Here is an 18,220-nt window from a genome sequence, read left to right as displayed (position 1 = left end):
CCTTCACTTAATCTGGACGCTTGTGGATCAGAGAGCTTCAACACTGACCAAGGACCAAGGCCAGCTTGGCAGGGGAATCCCACATAACCGAGGAATATTACTCAAAGATTCTACAGACTGAAGTTTCTGCTCACAGTAAGCAGATCTTGTCAGCACTCAGAGCACTGAGCAATGTGAAGCAGGACATGCCACTGCCATCTGCACACGTCACTCTTGCTCTTTTACACTAGCAAAGGCCACCCCAGTTCCTTCTTCTCTCCTCCTCACACTCCATTGTCTTTTACAGAGACACGTCGTGTTGAGCAATTTGGGATATCCTGTCTGAGCATCCATTCAGTATGGGACCAGCAGCACATCACGTTTGATACCTAACTTTTTACACAGAGTTGTGAACTAAGGAAGGCACACGTACACTTCCAACAACGTCTGTTCCCCAAGAGCCCGTCTAGGGCCACCTTGACCTGTGATTCTCTTTTACTTGTTGATGTGTAATATCTATAAAGAAGAGTTCTCTTCATCCGAGACTGAACTATCCCCCCAGTACCAGGTTAGTAAGAAGTCTGTGCTGTCCATGGACCTACAGGGGACCCAGAAAATGATTTGGAAGTCACTGAAAAAAAACACCCATGGTAGTGATCTCAAATATGGGCTCATAGTCATCTGAAGACCTGTTACAAATGAAAATAATAGATTCCCTATTCATGACCTTCTACCATACATGTTATTCCAAGATTGGTGCCAGACCACCCCCATCAGAACTGACCAATAAAATGAATGATTGGTTTAATAGAACACACCTGCCACAGCTTCCAGACTTCCTCTGCCTCACCGTCTTAAGTTAAAAAAAAAAAGTTTAAATTAAAATGATTTAACTTCTGTTACTAATTCATTAACAACCCAATCTATAAAACAATTCAAATACAGCACCAGCTATATTTCTAAGTATGGGATGTGCATAATAAACTATACCATGGACTTTAAAGCACGATCCATTGAGTGGTAGCATCTGCTTACAGTTCTTCCTTCTTGGCCTTTCTTATCCAGTGTCCATGTGTGTGGTGATGTACTGTGTACCCTAATAAACTTGTCTGAGGATCAGAGGACAGAGCCAGCCACTAGATTAGACATAGAGGTCAGACAGTGGTGACACACATCTTTGATCCCAGCACTTAAGATCTCATGCCTTTGTTTGGAAAGCACACACACCTTATATACCTTTCTCTGCCCAGACATCACTTCCTGGGATTAAAGGCATGTGTGCTTCCCAGTACTGGGGTTAAAGGTATGTGCCACCACTGCCTGGCTCTGTTTCTAGTGTAGCCTTGAACTCACAGAGATCCAGATAATCTCTGCCTCCTGAGTAATAGGATTAAGGGTGTGTGCCACCACTGTCTGGCCTCTGTGTCTAATCTAGTGGCTTGTTCTATTCTCTGATCCTTAGGCTATAGCTAGAGTTTTCCTGCCTGGCCCACAGTCAGGACAAATCTCTCTCACCTGCCAGTCCCACAGCCACTCAGACCCGACCAAGTAAACACAGAGACTTATATTGGTTACAAACTGTATAGCCGTGGCAGGCTTCTTGCTAATTGTTCTTACAGCTTAAATTAATCCATTTCTATAAATCTATACCTTGCCAATGGCACCCAACGTGTTGGCAAGAGTTTCCACCTAAAATCTGAGAAAATATTCTAAAACGGAGCTAAAAACAGCTTCCCAATTGTCTCTCTCAAATGAGCGGCAGCTGGTTTGAGCCACTGGTGGGTTCCTAGCGTGCGTGCTCAACCTGCAGTATGGCAGGAATGAGGCCTCTGCAAGTGGCACATTAAGCTGCATGGTGGATTTAGCCTTTGCTAGTACAAAACAAAAACAGAGGTTTTGGGGCTACACGCTACTTTGATAAAAGCATAGACCCACAATAGCTCCCATGTTGGGAAGCTGAGGTGGGCGGAGCCAGCAGCCATAGTGCCATTTCAGTCTTACAAATGCTGCAGTTTAAAGCAATAGATTCACAATAAGACAGATTCAGAGGTAATAGTTTATAATGTGTGTAAAAGATACGTAAGCTTGAAAGAGACAAAAAAGGTGGTATATACAGTTATATAAACAAATACATAGTTTTAAAAAATAAAGTCTTTAAAGAGACAGTAAAATTAATATAAAAAATAAGCCACGTGAAGATGAATATTACACAGAGAATCTGGATTGTGTTGTCTTTGGGATTTTTAACTGCAGAAAAACATTTGATTGTAAAAAAAGATGTTGAGTTAAACCAATATGTATATTTTAAAAATACCTTGACTTCAAAATTTGGATGTAAGGATATGTTGCTTTGGAAAAGAGTCTCTGCTTTTGTTCCCACAGAAAGCCAGAGGCTATGGATTTGTTCCAGATTAAGATACATCAGGTTTGACCAGCCAAGACCCCCTGAAAGGTCTCTGATGACACCATGGCCCAGATGATCCAACATCCAGAATGGTTTGAAGGCAACTGGCTCAGACGATACACCCTCATGGACTATTCCATAATCCTAAAATTTTCTTTGTGTCCCCATAAGATACAGCGCCCCCCTCCAGCAGGGAGTAGTAAGAGAAGCTATGCCCAAATTCCAAAATTATATGTAATTTTACTTTGTTAAGGTTAAAACCTTCCTTTTTGAAAAAAAAGAAAGAAAGAAAGAAAGAAAGAAAGAAAGAAAGAAAGAAAGAAAGAAAGAAAGAAAGAAAGAAAGAAAGAAAGAAAAGGGGAAGTGCTGTGGGATGGTCTGTATGTCAAGTGTGTTGCTGATTGGTCAATAAATAAATCACTGATTGACCAGTGGCCAGGCAGGAAGTATAGACGGGACAAGGAGGAGAATAAAGCTGGGAAGTGGAAGGCTGAGTCAGAGACATTGCCAGCTGCCATGATGACAAACAGCGTGTGAAGATGCCAGTAAGCCACGAGGCAAGATATAGATTTATAGAAATGGATTAATTTAAGCTGTAAGAACAGTTAGCAAGAAGCCTGCCACGGCCATACAGTTTGTAAGCAATATAAGTCTCTGTGTTTACTTGGTTGAGTTTGAGCGGCTGTGAGACTGGCAGGTGAGAGAGATTTGTCCTGACTGTGGGCCAGGCAGGAAAACTCTAGCTACAAAAGGCAAATTTATTAGGATACACAATGTATTACCACACATGTGTCTAAGGTGAGTCTTCTTCCATCCTGCTGTCTTGAGGCCCCTGCTCACCACTGCAGCCTCCTAATCCTCTGACTGAGGGATCTTTTTTTTTTTTTTTCTTTTGAGAAAGATATTTATTTGAGAAGTGTGGGGCGGGGCGTTTACCCACTACCCCCACAGTTCCCCAGAGTTTTCTTGAGTGTGAGCAGCAGGAAATATTAGATAGAAGGATTTATTGCAGAGAATCTTGCGGAGATAAACAGATAGAAAATAAAGGATAGCCTTGAGAGGGCCTGGAACCTATTCCAACGGGCCCCGACTGTCTCTGCCCCAGGGTTTTTATAGAGACGCCAAGGGGTGGAGCAAAAGACCTCCTCCCCCAGCACAGCCAAGTGCAGACCATCTCAGACACCTGCACTCAGGCCCATGGTCCTAATCATCCTCTATGAGGACCTGCTGGGTAAAGCCACGAGGAACCCGAGAACGGGCTCCCACAGGTCCCTCCTTCTTAATATATATTAAAAAAAAAAAACTATTAATGGCTTACAGCAATCTCCATAGCTGTTACACCTCCCAATATGGGAGTAGAGGATGATAAAGATGGCATTTCTCTTTTTTTTTTAATTTTTTTTTTATTTTTATTTTGCAATACAATTCAGTTCTACATATCAGCCACGGATTCCCTTGTTCTCCCCCCACCCGCCCCCCTCACCTTCCTCCCAACCCACCCCCCATTCCCACCTCCTCCAGGGCAAAGCCTCCCCCGCGGACTGAGATCAACCTGGTAGACTCAGTCCAGGCAGGTCCAGTCCCCTCCTCCCAGGCCAAGCCAAGTGTCCCTGCATAGGCCCCAGGTTTCAAACAGCCGACTCATGCAGTGAGCACAGGACCTGGTCCCACTGCCTGGATGCCTCCCAAACAGATCAAGCCAATCAACTGTCTCACCCATTCAGAGGGCCTGATTTAGTTGGTGACCCCTCAGCCATTGGTTCATAGTTCATGTGTTTCCATTCGTTTGGCTATTTGTCCCTGTGCTTTATCCATCCTTGGTCTCAACAATTCTCGCTCATATAAACCCTCCTCATTCTCACTAATTGGACTCCCAGAGATCCACCCGGGGCCTAGCCATGGATCTCTGCATCTGAGGGATCTTTCTTAAACTAAAATACATGTTGTACCATTTAAGGTCGTCAACTGCAAAGTTCTTATTTACCTGTAAATACGTAGTCTGTGTAAACATGTCATTCTTATTATCCTCTGCCTTATCCTCTGTGTGTGTGTGTGTGTTCGCGCGCACACGCATGCACATGAGTGCACATCTGTGTGATGTATGTACATGTTACAGATTGTGGAGTGTAAGCATGTATTAGTGAGGGTGTGCATGCACATGTGTGTGTGTAAGTAGGCCAGAGGTTAACTTAAAGTATTTTTCTAGGTTGTTCTCCACTTTCTACTTTGAGACAAATTCTCCCACTGAACTTCTGAACTTTGAGCTCATCAATACATCTAAGCTTGTTGGCCAATAAGTTCTGGGGATCCGCTTGTGTTGGCGTCGCTTACTGGTTGCTAATGTTATAGGTGAATACCCAAGCTATCTCCTTGTATCCTGCCTTGTTCTTGACCACCTTTCTCTTTAGTTACATTATCCACTCAGTAAAGCCCAGGAGCATTTCTTCCCTTTTGAGCTTCACCGAATTTTGTAAAATGTCTTCATTTCCTGGTTTTTGTTCAAGTTTAAGAAGCTGAACGGGATTGGGTAGTCTGCCCTGATTGACTGGAGTATTGGGTGGCAAATGGAAGACAGACATTTACAAACAGAGAAATCCAGGCAAGTGGCTTTCAGGGAGTGCACTGCAGGCAGGCAGACAAATGAGACCCTACTGCCCCCACAGCTGGTAACGGACAGTGTTCCCTTTGGGGCACAAGGTGGCAGACTTCGTTCACTTTTCTCATTCCTCCAAAGGCAGCTGTGTTTATGTTTGAATGAAGACGGTGGAGCTGAAACATGAGTGTAGATACAGCAGAGCGTCCTGTGAGCTTCTGCAGGTCTGGATCTGTAGCAGTGCCCCCCGTGTGGGCATTGACGACAGCACGTTGTCATGGTGAAGCCTTCCTGCCTGCCTTCCTTCCTTCCTTCCTTCCTTCCTTCCTTCCTTCCTTCACTTATAAAGAAGCAGATGTATATACCCTCACCAGGGCTTTGGAGGGCTGCACACGAGTGTTCAAACATGGGGAGAGGGAACACTCTAGCTAGGGAACTGAGGTGTACAACCATCCCCCTAGATAACAGACAAGACCACCATGGCCCCTGGAGTCCCCACAGGTAAAGAGCTAGAATGGCATTTGCTTTCTTCATCTACTAAGGGCTTTCTCTCACCATCCCAAGAGTTTCCATGTGCTCAGACCATTCCTGTGCAAAAGCTACTGGGTTGGTTTCCATTTTTTTTTTATTTATAATTTAAATTTGGTTATGATTTCTCTACTTAATTGCTTTCAGTGTGCTTTTTCTTCTTGGTCAAATTGAATTTTTTATTTAAAAAACGAGAGTACCAGGAAACAAAACACAGATTCCACAAAGAACACACTGGTCAAGATGTCTGTTGTTTGAGAGTCTACGAGGGGCAGAAGAAATAATGCCCACATTTCTTCCTGTATCTTCCATTCCTCCTTTCCTTTCCTGGATGTTCACTATTTAGGAGAGTGTTGAGAAAGGAGAAGTATATTAGTAATGAATTCAGAGCAGGCATCGGTAACAGCAACATACCGACGCCCGACATGAGGAGAGCTAGTGTTCCGGCACACAGGATGTTTAAGGCAGGAGACTGATGGAGCTGACCCTGTGGCCTTTCTATGCTTAAGGCCACACACTGGCTCCTACACATCCAGACAGCATGCTCATGCTAAGCCAAGGAGAAGGTTGAGAAAAGAAAACGGGGCACCAGCTGGGTACGTTTCTCTTGCCATGGGACAAAAGCTTTCCTCAGCAGAAGACATAGGTCCCCTCTCCAGACCTGTGCTACAAGACCATCTTGACCAGAAAACCTTCTGTGCTCAAGAACGGGAGAAAGACACAGAGCTGGGAATACTTTGGTAGTGGTCAGTGTGTGGTATCTGTGAACCGGGTCCTTGTCTGGCCCTCTCCTTTGTGCGTCTCTCTCCCGGTCTCCCACGGCACTTCATCCCATTCTCCTCTCTAGGTAGAGACAGAACCAGCCAAAGTGATCATGAGATTGGTTTCAGAAATAAAACTTGCCGTGTAGGACTCTGTAAATGCACATCGTGAGGGAAGAGCGCAGCTGGCCACCAACTGGGAGATGCCCGTTAGAGCACAGTCAGGGAGTGGTTCCAGCCTTGCTCCGGGGAGTCCTTTCACACACCTTACCTCTCTGCTGGGGGTGGATTAAACCTCGTTAATCCTTCCACTACGGCCAACAGTCCCCTATAGCTCATTTAACTACAGACGATCATAGAAAAAGCACATTTATTTTCACTCTGAAGAGCAAACAACACATCAAGGCACACATGACATCCACAGGCCATTTTAAGATGTTGGCTATCCAAATATTACCTACAATATCAATTCTTAATGAAAATTTTTATTTAAAAAAAGCATTAGAACTTTGAGTAGAAATTCTTCCTGTAACCGTATATGTAACAGCACAACGTCCTGAGGGGACCAGGCTTGTTAGCTTGCTCAGTTCCCGCTGTGTCCTCTCTTCCTCCAGGACAGAAGCCGAGGACTGGTCCAAATTCCTGGGGACTAGTCCCCATCACTCTCACTTGAACTGTCACTGGATGACTCACTGCTGTCGCTTCTGCGCGGGCTAAAGCGCCTGTGGGCATGGGGCCTTCGTGACGGCCAGGCGCCTCTCCGTTGTGACATCCCTGTATTCCGTGTGGAGTTATTTTGTCCATGGAGTACATAATGGTTTTTTCTGCTGTGTGTGATTATAATCCCCTCACTACTGGGAGCGTTAGAGGAATCGCCTTTGCTTTTAATCTCATTACCAAGACTGTGAGAAGGAAGAACCTGGCCCTGGCTTTTGCCTTTTCCCGGAAATCTTTGTTTTTCAGTCCAGGTCACTTGGTTCCTGTAGGATTCTCCGGCATCTTTCCTAGAACTTCCTTTGCCGCGCTTGGGAATCTCATTGTAACTGGCGCTCCCCGCACTGTCGCGGCTGCCCCCTTTCGGCTTCTCTTTGGAGGGCGCTCGTGGGTAGTGAAATTCGACTTTCCCTTGATGGGCATTTTGGCTGCCGGCATCAACTCTGTTTCCTTCTTTTCCAGGGAGTTCCCTAAAATTAGTGCTGCCTGTGATGTCGTTGCCGCCCTCCGCAAGGCTCACACCAGCAGCACCTGCCCGGTGTGCCGTTTCGTCTCCGTCTCCGGTTGGAATGGCATCGCCATGTCTCTCTTTCTCTGGGATCTCGTTAGAACCCAATCCACTTGTTTGCGGGTTACCAATCTCAGCTTTGTCAGAGCCCGAGAGGCCCCTGTGACTAGCGGAGCTGTCCAGACCAGGCCCTACAGCACCTCCTTTGCCAGGAATGTCCAAGAAATGTTGCCCGTCCCCACTGAAAGGAGGGACGTCATTATCCCCCCTCACTTGAGTGTATGGGGAACCACTGCCTTCAAAGTCCCCGGGGATCTTTCTGATTTGGGGCAGATGTGCTAGATAGTGAGTGCTCCGTCGGACCTGATGGGTATGTTTGCTTTTTACTGAGCTGTTCCGGGATAGCAGATACCTCTGTTGATTCTCTTCATCTTTGAAGTGGTCTTTAGCATCGTTGATATCTGCTGGAATCATGCTTGGAACACTCTTAGGTTTCTTCTCTCTGTTTTTGTCCCTCCGTAGTTCAGTCCTCGTCACCGGTCTCTTTATAGGCTGTGGGTTACTTCTGACGAGAGTGGCACCATATCTTTCCTGGTCAGGCCGGTTAAGGAGGGCATCCCCTACATTCTCTGCTCCTTTAATCCCTGTGGGCTCAGGATGCATAGATGCTGTTAGGTCCCCATGGGCACTGCCTTGGTTGGTGGTGCTCTCCTCTTCATTCAGCATCTGTGGATTTACAAAAAGATCGGGGGGTTGCTACTTTTGTTACTTTCATTGGCTTCAAAAAGAGACAAAGCTTTCTCTATTTTCTCGGTAATGATTTCTTTAGGTGTTGACTTGTGATTTTTTTCCTTTGCCAAGCTGTTGAAAAGCAATATTGTCTCTGTCTTTCTCTTCTTGCTAAAGTAAAATTTTTAGCATAAAGTGATTACTTTATGTTAAATTTAAAAAACCTGATAATTTATTTAAAAAGTGTTTAAAGCATAATTCATAAAAATGTTTAAAAACTATAATATATTTAATGAAAAGTCTACAACCCAATGAGGATGGAATGGAGCAAAGCAGATTTCATGGAAAAAGAAGAATGAGGTAGATTTGATGGCCAGGCAAGATTCAAATATTCAGAAGCAAAACGGTGAGAAAATTTTAAGACTAAGTGGCAGAATCCATATATTTTTGGACATGCTTCAGTGTGTTGGCTTTCCTTGAACATATTGACATCTTGGTCATGATAATTAAAGATATGAATAGATGAAAGCTCCCATGTGGAGAAAAAGAAAAATCAGCTAGAAACTTACACCTTTACGAAGTATAAGTAACTGCTAAAGTAGTTTGGGCAAGCAGGGGCCGTGGTGAGCTGCGTCAAATCAGACAGCAGACAGAATGGCCAAACATTTTGATTCTTACTATTTTTAATGTGTGGGAGTGCTTGCCTGTATGTGTATCTGTGCACCGTGTGTGTGCCTGATGCCCGCAGAGGCCAGAGAGACCATCAGATCCCTTGAAAGTGGAGCTATACATGGTTGTGAGCTCCCGTGGAAGTGTGGGAAGACAAATCCTGATCCTCTGGGAGGGTAGTAAGTGTTCTTAACTGCCTAATCATCTCTCCAGCCCCAAAACAGTTTCAAATCTCTCACTCCAGTGCACACTGAAGCAACTGTGCCACAGAAGGGCTCAGGTACCACCTCAGCTGCCATCCCTCTTCGGGCTGGGCGAGCTGTGGAGACATGTGGCTCAGAGAGGTACATGACCCAGGGACGCTACTTTGCTTTTTTGAGCATCAGATTTTTCACTACAAAATAAGAAAATAAATTCATTTCAGGATTTTAAAAAGAAATAATTATGTTAAAGGATATAACGCAAGCAAAGCATCTATCACAGTGTCTCTCATCAACCAAGATCTATATAAATGGCGCCAGCGGTCATTCATACGGGGTCATGTGACGCCCTTGATGCAATGCTAGCTGGCTTTCCTACACAGTGGCAACAGCAATCATTTCCTCATAGGATGCACAACTGTCCTCTCCTGTCTTTATGGTTTGCACAGTGGCAGCTAACTGTGGACTCTTCCTTCACTACTCCTGCATTCTGAATGCCACCCTTTGGCTGTGGGTTCTGCGAGCTTGTGGCCACTGATCACACATTGTCTAAGATAGAGTTGTGATATCTTCAATCTCTAATTAATAATACTGTGTGTGTGCACACATGTGCATGCATGTGTGTGTGTGTGTGTGTGTGTGTGTGTGTGCGTGCGCGCGCGTGTGCTCACTGCGGGGCTGGGAAAGCCTGCATGTGTCAACACCCATATATGGACGGATGTTTGAGAATAACCTGTGGGAGTTTCATCTCGCCTTGCACCATGTGAGTTCTGGTGACAGTGTTCAGGTTGTCTGGTTTGGTGGCCACTTCTGAGCCATCCTGCTGTGCCCCTCCACCCCTGCTTGCTTTAAAATGTATCCGACTAAGTGTTTGGAATTGTGAGTCCTTTAATTCCGCACACACTTGAACTGCAGGTAAGAATAGTTTGTGGAAGTCCCCTCTAGTCTGGCAGAACTTGTTAGTAGGAAGTCTCCAAAAGTGTCCATTTGTCTGAATTTTAAGATATAATCTGAAATGATCTTACATATGGAAATGATGATACCATTATTACTCACTAGCTTTTATAGTTCCAAGCTTATTTGGGGAAAAGGTAAGATTTTGTTATGAGAGGGAAAAAAAAGGAACTGTAGCGGTTTACTTCTGAATAGAAAACATTCTAAATACTTAGCTTAAGCCACTGAGTCTCAGGAAGCTGGCCTTGGGCATTTATGTTTATTTACTCATTTCTGATGAGACATTTAGAGGTGAACAGGTGGGTTAGAAAAATCAGTATAGTATCTTAAATTAAATTTAAATTTAAAAATTCTTAGTGTTTTTTTTTTCCTTCCTACTCTTAGAGGAAATTTTGTTCCATTTTGGTGTTTCTATTAGTTTTTTTTTTCTTTTTCCTCTTTTCTCTTTAGAAAGGTAGCATGCTTATTAATGACTGGTGTATATTTAACTAGAAGAGCAAATAAAACTTTTGTATAGAAAAGCAAGAGGCTATGTTTTAATTTTGGTATAAGACAGTTAACCATTTGTCTGAGAAAAATATTTTAAAACACAAAAGCTTCTTGTTGTACATGTGCTCAGGGAAGTGATTTCCAGTCCATCATCAGCTGCATGACCGGCTATGAGTCAGCTGGCTGGTCAGTCTCCTCCTTCCTTCCTTCCTTCCGCGCCTTAGTCCATGGCATTCTTTCACTGGAGAACAGCCCTCCCACTCACTTCTGTCTTCTCCCCCCACAACCTAGCTCACAGTTTCCATTCTGTAGCTTTCCCTGAACACCAGCCCAGAACTGATATCTTTCTACTCCCCGCCCCACTGGATATTTTTTTTATCCCTTGTGCCATTCACATGACACTTTCCACATCCTGTCTTGGGTTCTCCGTCTCTCTCTTCTGTCTTTAAGTCCTGAGAGAGAAGGAATTGTATTCCCTGAGTTGTTTCAGCTGGCATTATATCTCACATAGCAGGAAGCACGGAAAACCTCTGTCACCCCAGAACTAAAATTAACTGACTTTAATAGACAGATCAATGCAGCCGTAGAGATGGCCATACAGAGAATATCTAGCCAAGGAAAACAAAATTCTACAGAAGAATTCTCACTTCTGGGGGGAAATGAAGCCAGATTTAGGAAAGTAAACTGTCCTTTAGTTGGAGACATTTGAAGCTGTTTGAAGGTCTTTGGGCAATGAGTCTGCAAGAAGCCACTGAGTGAAAGAATTATTGTCATCCCAGTGACAAGTGCCTCACTCTTTCTCTCCAATGAGACCGGACATGGATGAGGTCATCTGTGGAGTGAGTTTAAGATACAGAGACGTGTGCCACTCTTGAGTACAGGACGGCCTGTCATAGTAACTTCCTTCCCCTGGGAGTCTACCCTGTCCTAGTGTATGGTGGAATCTGCTCAGAGCACCTCCTCCTGAGAAGCAGTGCTATTGAGACACAGCACAATGACATTTGCAAGGCCCTGGGGTCCACCAAGGCCACACTTGCCCAAGTAGGTACCAAAGCAGAATGTGGTTTTAGCCAAAGCAGTAGATGGGGGTAAGGAGGGTTCTGGAACACAGAGTTGCATACCACAATGACTTCAGAACCTGGTGGGAGAGGGAAGAAAGGCAACATCCACCGCTGGAAATGCCGGACCACCTTGTCTCTGCTGAGTCCCCCTTGCAAATGCAAACTTAGTCACTCATCTTTAGGATACTTTCAGAGTAGACGTATTCTTCATGGTGATCCTTATAAATGACGCAAAAACCTGCACCATCATATTAAGGTGTTTTTTTGTCTCAAGAAATTTTCTGGATTTCTTCCTAATACTACAGTATATTTTTTAACTTGAGAAAAATCTGATTTTGCTTCTGAAAATCGGTATTACCTCCTATAACCACAGGAGGGCGAGCGTTGGCCACCCTAGCAGACAGCCACCTCGGGCTCTCTTTTGTATAAATCTTGAAATACATTTTTCCTGCATGTCACTGTCAACTGTTTGTCATACCACGCTGTGTCGATCTTACTACTATACTTCAGTGGAACTGCAACCTGAGGAAACTCTTCCAGAGTAGGATGGAGAGGACATTAGAAGAAAGACAGCTTTTAGTACGCTCCTGGCTGAGGTCCAGCTGGCAAATGCCACCACATGAGCATTCCGGCTTTCGGGTTTGCCGTTTGGACCTTTGTAATTTTCAGCTGAGAGTTTCAGAACATAGAACTGGGACTGCCAGGACAAACCATGGTAGAAATGAGCTGTAATTTGGTGACATGCAAATCTGATAGTATTTCCTTGCCTTTCTTGATATAAGTGGAAAACCAATTCCATGGGAGCCGAATTCTCTACCGAAGCCTGTTCACCAGCCTCCCCACACCTTTCTTCACTTCTGGTTGCTTTCACATACAGCACACATGGGGAATAGCATTTGCTAGTGACAATGTCCAGAAGTCTTATTATCCCTCTGAAATTGTGCAGTCAACCATTGTTCCATTTGAAGGATGAAATCCCACTGACAAAAAGCCATCAATATGTGGACATTTTCAATCATCTACTGTAGGAATTATAATTATAGATAATTATAGCATATGTCATGATTCTGCTGGATGATGTGCACTTCTAGCCTAGGCACCCAAGAACATTTTGGCAGTTAAAAATGTTCCCTCACTGGCTTTTTTTTTCTTTACAGAGCTATTTTAATAGGTATTGGAGAGGAAAAATTCTGTTTGCTCTCTGTTCTTCTACACAGCCTTGCCTAGTTTTCACAGTCTGTGGTTGAAATTCTGCAAGGAAACAAGGAACCCAATTTCACCAAACAGAACATTCTTTCATTCATTTCTTCAAACAACAAACATTTCACTTCTTTTTCTTTCAGTGGATTATATTAGTGTGGAAAATCATTCTGACTGAAAGAGGACTGGACTCACTCTTCCTTAAATGTGTGCTGGGAAAGAAAACATCATTTTCCTCCCCACTAGATGGCAATGTCATCTCTACCACAGAGTCAAATTCCAGTGTGCAGAAGTGTCCCCACAGCATGGAAGGGGAAAGGCAGGCATGGGCTCCAGTGTCGGAGTAATGGACACTGGAATCCACAGGAGAGAAGCGTTCATTTGCAAACCCGAGTGTTAGGTGTAAGTGAGGTAACTTGGAAGTGAGAAGGTGTGGTGATAGTGTAAGTCAACAGCTGTGTTACAATGTGGTGGTGCCGAAGAAGCACAGCACCCACCACAGCCCTGCATGTACAGATGCACAGTCATGCCTAGTCACCCACCTCAGCCCTGCATGTACAGGTGCACAGTCATGACTAGTCACCCACCACAGCCCTGCACGTACAGGTGCACAGTCATGCCTAGTCACCCACCTCAGCCCTGTGTGTACAGATGCAGTCATGACTAGTCACCCACCTCAGCCCTGCATGTACAGATGCACAGTCATGCCTAGTCACCCACCTCAGCCCTACATGTACAGGTACACAGTCATGACTAGTCACCCACCTCAGCCCTGTGTGTACAGGTACACAGTCGTGACTAGTCACCCACCTCAGCCCTGTGTGTACAGGTACACAGTCGTGACTAGTCACCCACCTCAGCCCTGCATGTACAGATGCACAGTCATGACTAGTCACCCACCTCAGCCCTGCATGTACAGATGCACAGTCATGACTAGTCACCCACCTCAGCCCTGCATGTACAGATGCACAGTCGTGACTAGTCACCCACCTCAGCCCTGTGTGTACAGGTACACAGTCGTGACTAGTCACCTACCTCAGCCCTGTGTGTACAGGTGCACAGTGATACCTAGTTACGTGGCAAAACATTTTGCTTAGGCAAGAGATAATGGACATGGCCAATAAATCAGGCACTCTCTTTGATCAGTGTTGAATGTCAATTTTTTTCTTGAGCATAGGTAACTCATCTACTGAGACTTACTGAAGTACATAGAGGTCAGACACTGAGAAATAGATATGATAGCTGCCTCAGGTCTTGGAGTCAAGGTCATGTGAGATGTCACACAAATATAGGACCTAAGAATCCTGGGGCAAGTTTTCTGTCAACAAAGTCGTGTAACAATTCTTCGAATCTTAGTATTTCCATTTCCTTATTTCCTTTGGATATTTCTCACTTATCACTGTTGTGGCAAAGGGAAAAAATGAGTAGATTATGCTGGTGTTATGTGTATGCTAAAGTGGAAGCAGGCATCATGATGGATCAGTCACAGAAGAGACAGAAGTCCCAGGGGAAGATTAAAAAAAAAAAAAGGCAAGCAGTCTGAGGACCACCTTGTCCACCTGTCCTATTGGCCTGAAGAGTGCTTTTCCTAAACAACACTCAAAGCCTTGGGATTGTATTTATGTGGCTCTGCTCTGATTGATAAAATCTTCACAGAAATATAAACGAGGTGGTTAGTGAAAATATCCCATTATTTGGACTACTATTCCATTTCATCCTAGAAACAAACAATTGCTTTGTCAGTAACATCTTATATTTCTAGGACACAATATATTTCAGAGAATCTCACAGTTTGCAAAGGACTTTTGCATAAAAATTTCACTTGAGTACCTTAACAAGCCCGTGAGATGAGCAGTAGGAAAGAGAATACCCACACAGACACAGCTGGGGTGGAGAAGCAGGGAGGTGCCCCGCCCCCAACCTCCTCCTCCAAAATCCCAAGACTGAAGCAATAAAAGCAAAAAATTAAAGTAGCTTTATTTGAAGGGATGTTTACTAATATGGAGATATGTTCCTGAAGTTTATGTCAAATCTTCAAGATATATTTCATAATTTTTTCCTTATTGCATCTATTTCTTATTGTTAGTTCTTCCATGGTTCTGTGAAAATAAATTTAAACTGTTACCTCATTTTAGTAATATCAAATGAGCTATAGGAGGAAGAATACAGACATAACATGGTGAGGTCTAACAATGAGGATATGACAGCAGGAGTGTCTTCTAACACAGAGTGCCTGCACACTGACGTTTGTGTTAGAACATGTACTTGCTGCTGTGGATTAACCCAGTATAGTTCCTGATCCACTGTGACTTGGATCAAAGCCTCCCCCACTCAATTGCATACGATGGATATTAATTGAATGTTACTGCTTGATCTGCCCCTTCTCTTTTCTCACACTTTAAAACTGTTTGAATTTGGGTTATAATTATGATGCATGCACATGACTTACTATAGACTCATTTTTTATACCAACAATCTACAACCAACTAATTGAGGTAAATGTCCAAATGGAATGCATATATCTGTGAGAAAAAATGACACTGCAATTCATAATGCCCAATTTTGTCCCTGTTCCCCTACTACGACTCTTTAATTTGAAATCTGCAATCCTCCCTGCTTCTCTGACACCCACTTGGCAGTTGCCTTGAACTTGACTGTAATGGATAGGACATTGTCTGCCCCAAGAAGGAAAGCTGGCAGCCTCTTTGGACTGGCGGTCACTGGATTGATGTTGGCCTAGCACTTTACTGGAAACTGGTTAGAAAGGACACTTCGGCCGTTCCCCAGAATGTGTGGTTCAAAATAACTCAGCCTCAGTTGGTTGGACTGAAGTAGGTCAGCAAGACCCACTCAACCACCACCCTGCTCAGTGCATGCCTGTACGGTACTGACTGACCTCATGTGGGTCGGGTGGGACTGACTGGTTCAGTCAGCACAGCCCTTACTGCAGTTTAAGGGCTGTGCATGAAGGGGGTGGTGTGATTCCCTCAGTGCTGCTCCTTCACAAGATGGTTCGTCCTTGTCAGTCTGGTTACCCAGCTGCTCGCCCACTTGCTCAGGACCTATATTTAAGCATGGTCAGCAATGCAATGAGTGCTTGTTTCCGTAGCCACTCAGCCCAGAAGGTTACTCTGAGAGCTCGGATGCTGGTAAGACGTTATCTAATTAGCCGCATGTCTGAATTGCAGAAAGAGTCTGTAGTGCTCAACTTTGTCACAGGATAATTTAGTCACATCCTGAGTGCTCATCTGGGTGAGTCAGAAGAAGAAAGATACGAGAGGCAATAGAAGAAGCTTGATTTAGGTTAAGTTCACGGGTATCAGTTCCATTTTAGCCTCACCAAAGAAGGGAACATCTTCTAACAGGCGTCCACTGTGCCAGGATACTGCCAGATAACAGAGACATTCTAGCTTCCTCCCAGTCCCATCTATTTGCAAAATGTATTTAGTTAGCTTTACACATTCGTGTCAAATTCTTCAAGGTTCTGGTAAAATATTACAAGGTTCTTTTGATACATTATGGTTCTAGGCTTTGAGCATAACTCATGAATCTGCTCTGACTTGGAACACAGTGGCTGGCTACTAGTTTTCTCGGAGATTCCTGGAAAAGCAGCATGGCACCGTCCTATACTTTGCATCCGATGCTGCTAGGCTTCTGAGCTGCACGCTCCATGCTTCACTTTTTAACAAACACTGCTTGAAAACTAGAGAGACAAAGAGAACATGGGACACGTAAAGGAATTGGTAAATGCTTACTGGTGCTGCCCAGGTCACACTGAAGAGGAGCAGTCCAACACACACGGCCATGGCCTGCATCATCACAAGTCTCCCTGAAAAAGTAACAAAACCTCTCTTAGCAATGCCACTTATGAGCTACAGACATAAACACACACGTATGCAACATCCCCCCTCCAGCAGTTCATTTCCTTTTAATATATAGATTACATACCTTATATATAATTACATCTATAAAATTAGCATCTATATAAATATATGTAGTTTGCACCATTAGTTCATAGTTAAAAGTTAATATTTTAATTTATTTTCATGTCTGATTATTACATAAAACAAAAATCATTGACTATAATTATTCCAATAATCAATTAATAGAAATTAATTTTATAGACATAATTATTTGCTCTATTGGTAACCTGACATTTTCCCTATGTGCTTAAAAAACTATCATTAAATGCTTGTATAATTGAAAGCAGTAAGGCAACATATCAGCTCCTAACTGAATCATTAAGTGTGTCAAGATGGCAGATACAAAAGTGAGCAATGAATCTTATCAGTTCGAGGCTAGTACCCCAGTGGCACACCTTCACACTCATTACAACATTAGTCACTATGTAGGGGCCAGAGAAAGAAACAGCTGGAGCAATTTTTACTGTAAGCATAAGCATTTACTAAATAATAAAATTAGCTAAACATCATTCTAAGAATTTTCCATGTGTTTATTTATTTGAGTCCCAATGCAAAATTATGAGCTAGGTGATTTTACCAGTTTTATAGACTAGGACACAGACTCAGAAATGTCATGTAATATGTTCCATAATTAATGAATATTAATGAGCAGAACTGGGGTTAGTATTCTGGCAAAGTAGCTGTTCCTAACCGAGATTCTATGTCACCTAAAGTAAGATTCTGTTATTCCATCTAATCAAATAAAAGCCACATGCAGTCAACTTAAAGAAAATCCTATTTTATATAAACTTCAGTAGAGCAAACTTTGGAATACTCGCTTTTAGTTATGGAGTAAAGCACATGTATGTAGTGTGATGGATATTTCCCTGGGACCTGGTGAGCTCAGCTAACTCAAGCAGCCATTACACTGAAAAATTACGAGTGTAGCTCTGGACAGCAATCTGTTGGTCTTGATGAACATTACATATTTTACTGACATATAAACATATAACAACCAATATAAAAATAATAATATGATTTGTTGGAAGAAAATACTTTTATGGGGAAAGTAATTTAAATGTTCTTACAACATTTAAACATTTCATAGTAAAAACTTTTGCTCAGCAAAACAATGCAACTAAGATACATTGTAAAAATAATCCTAGTTTGTATTTTTCTAACTTAATGTTATCTTATGGATCTACACCTAAATTCAAGCTACAATTTTGGCTCCTAAGTATTGTAGATAAGGACAGTCTACACGTTTATCAAAGAGCTCAGCGCTGGTAGACGCATCAGTGCAGTGTTCATCACCAGAAGCACAGCTGCCTTCTCCTGTGCCTGGTTTGTCCATGGCACAGCTCCCAGTTATTACCTGATAATAACGATAGTCAGCCCATGGGCCAATTTGCTGCCAAGACATGCAGTTTAGTTAATGATCTCTAGCGCTCTACCTATCGTATAGACCAAAGCGCTGAATTTAGACAATTATCCTCAGCTGAGAAAAGTCCCAGTTTGCACTTCTTTTC

At 43.4% G+C, this 18,220-nt stretch overlaps 1 protein-coding gene across 2 annotated transcripts; it reads right to left on the bottom strand.

The window, feature by feature from the left end:
* Positions 1-6,042: 6,042 nt before the first annotated feature.
* Mepe (matrix extracellular phosphoglycoprotein) lies at positions 6,043-16,607 on the bottom strand. Of its 2 annotated transcripts, XM_059275305.1 has the most exons (3): positions 16,541-16,604; positions 12,780-12,840; positions 6,043-8,214 (listed from the first exon to the last, which is right to left on the bottom strand). In XM_059275305.1, exons 1-3 carry the CDS (start codon positions 16,602-16,604, stop codon positions 6,915-6,917), a joined length of 1,425 nt encoding a protein of 474 aa, XP_059131288.1. In that variant the 3' UTR covers positions 6,043-6,914. The 2 variants fall into 2 exon arrangements, with proteins under 2 accessions (XP_059131288.1, XP_059131289.1); XM_059275306.1 differs by lacking the exon at positions 12,780-12,840 and having other exon boundaries at positions 6,043-8,213; positions 16,545-16,607.
* Positions 16,608-18,220: the final 1,613 nt, after the last annotated feature.

Source organism: Peromyscus eremicus, chromosome 10, assembly GCF_949786415.1.
Source record: "Peromyscus eremicus chromosome 10, PerEre_H2_v1, whole genome shotgun sequence".
Taxonomy (NCBI): Eukaryota; Metazoa; Chordata; class Mammalia; order Rodentia; family Cricetidae; genus Peromyscus; species Peromyscus eremicus.
This window is presented reverse-complemented; position numbering and strand designations above follow the sequence as displayed.

Coding starts and splice junctions, on each gene's coding strand:
- Mepe (XM_059275305.1), bottom strand. CDS start 16,604: ATGCAGGCCATGGCCGTGTGTGTTGGACTGCTCCTCTTCAGTGTGACC. Junction 12,841..16,540: donor GACCTGGGCAGCACCAGTAA/GCATTTACCAAT, acceptor GTTTCCTTGCAG/AATTTCAACCACAGACTGTG. Junction 8,215..12,779: donor GAAGAACAGAGAGCAAACAG/AATTTTTCCTCT, acceptor TGTAAATCCACA/GATGCTGAATGAAGAGGAGA.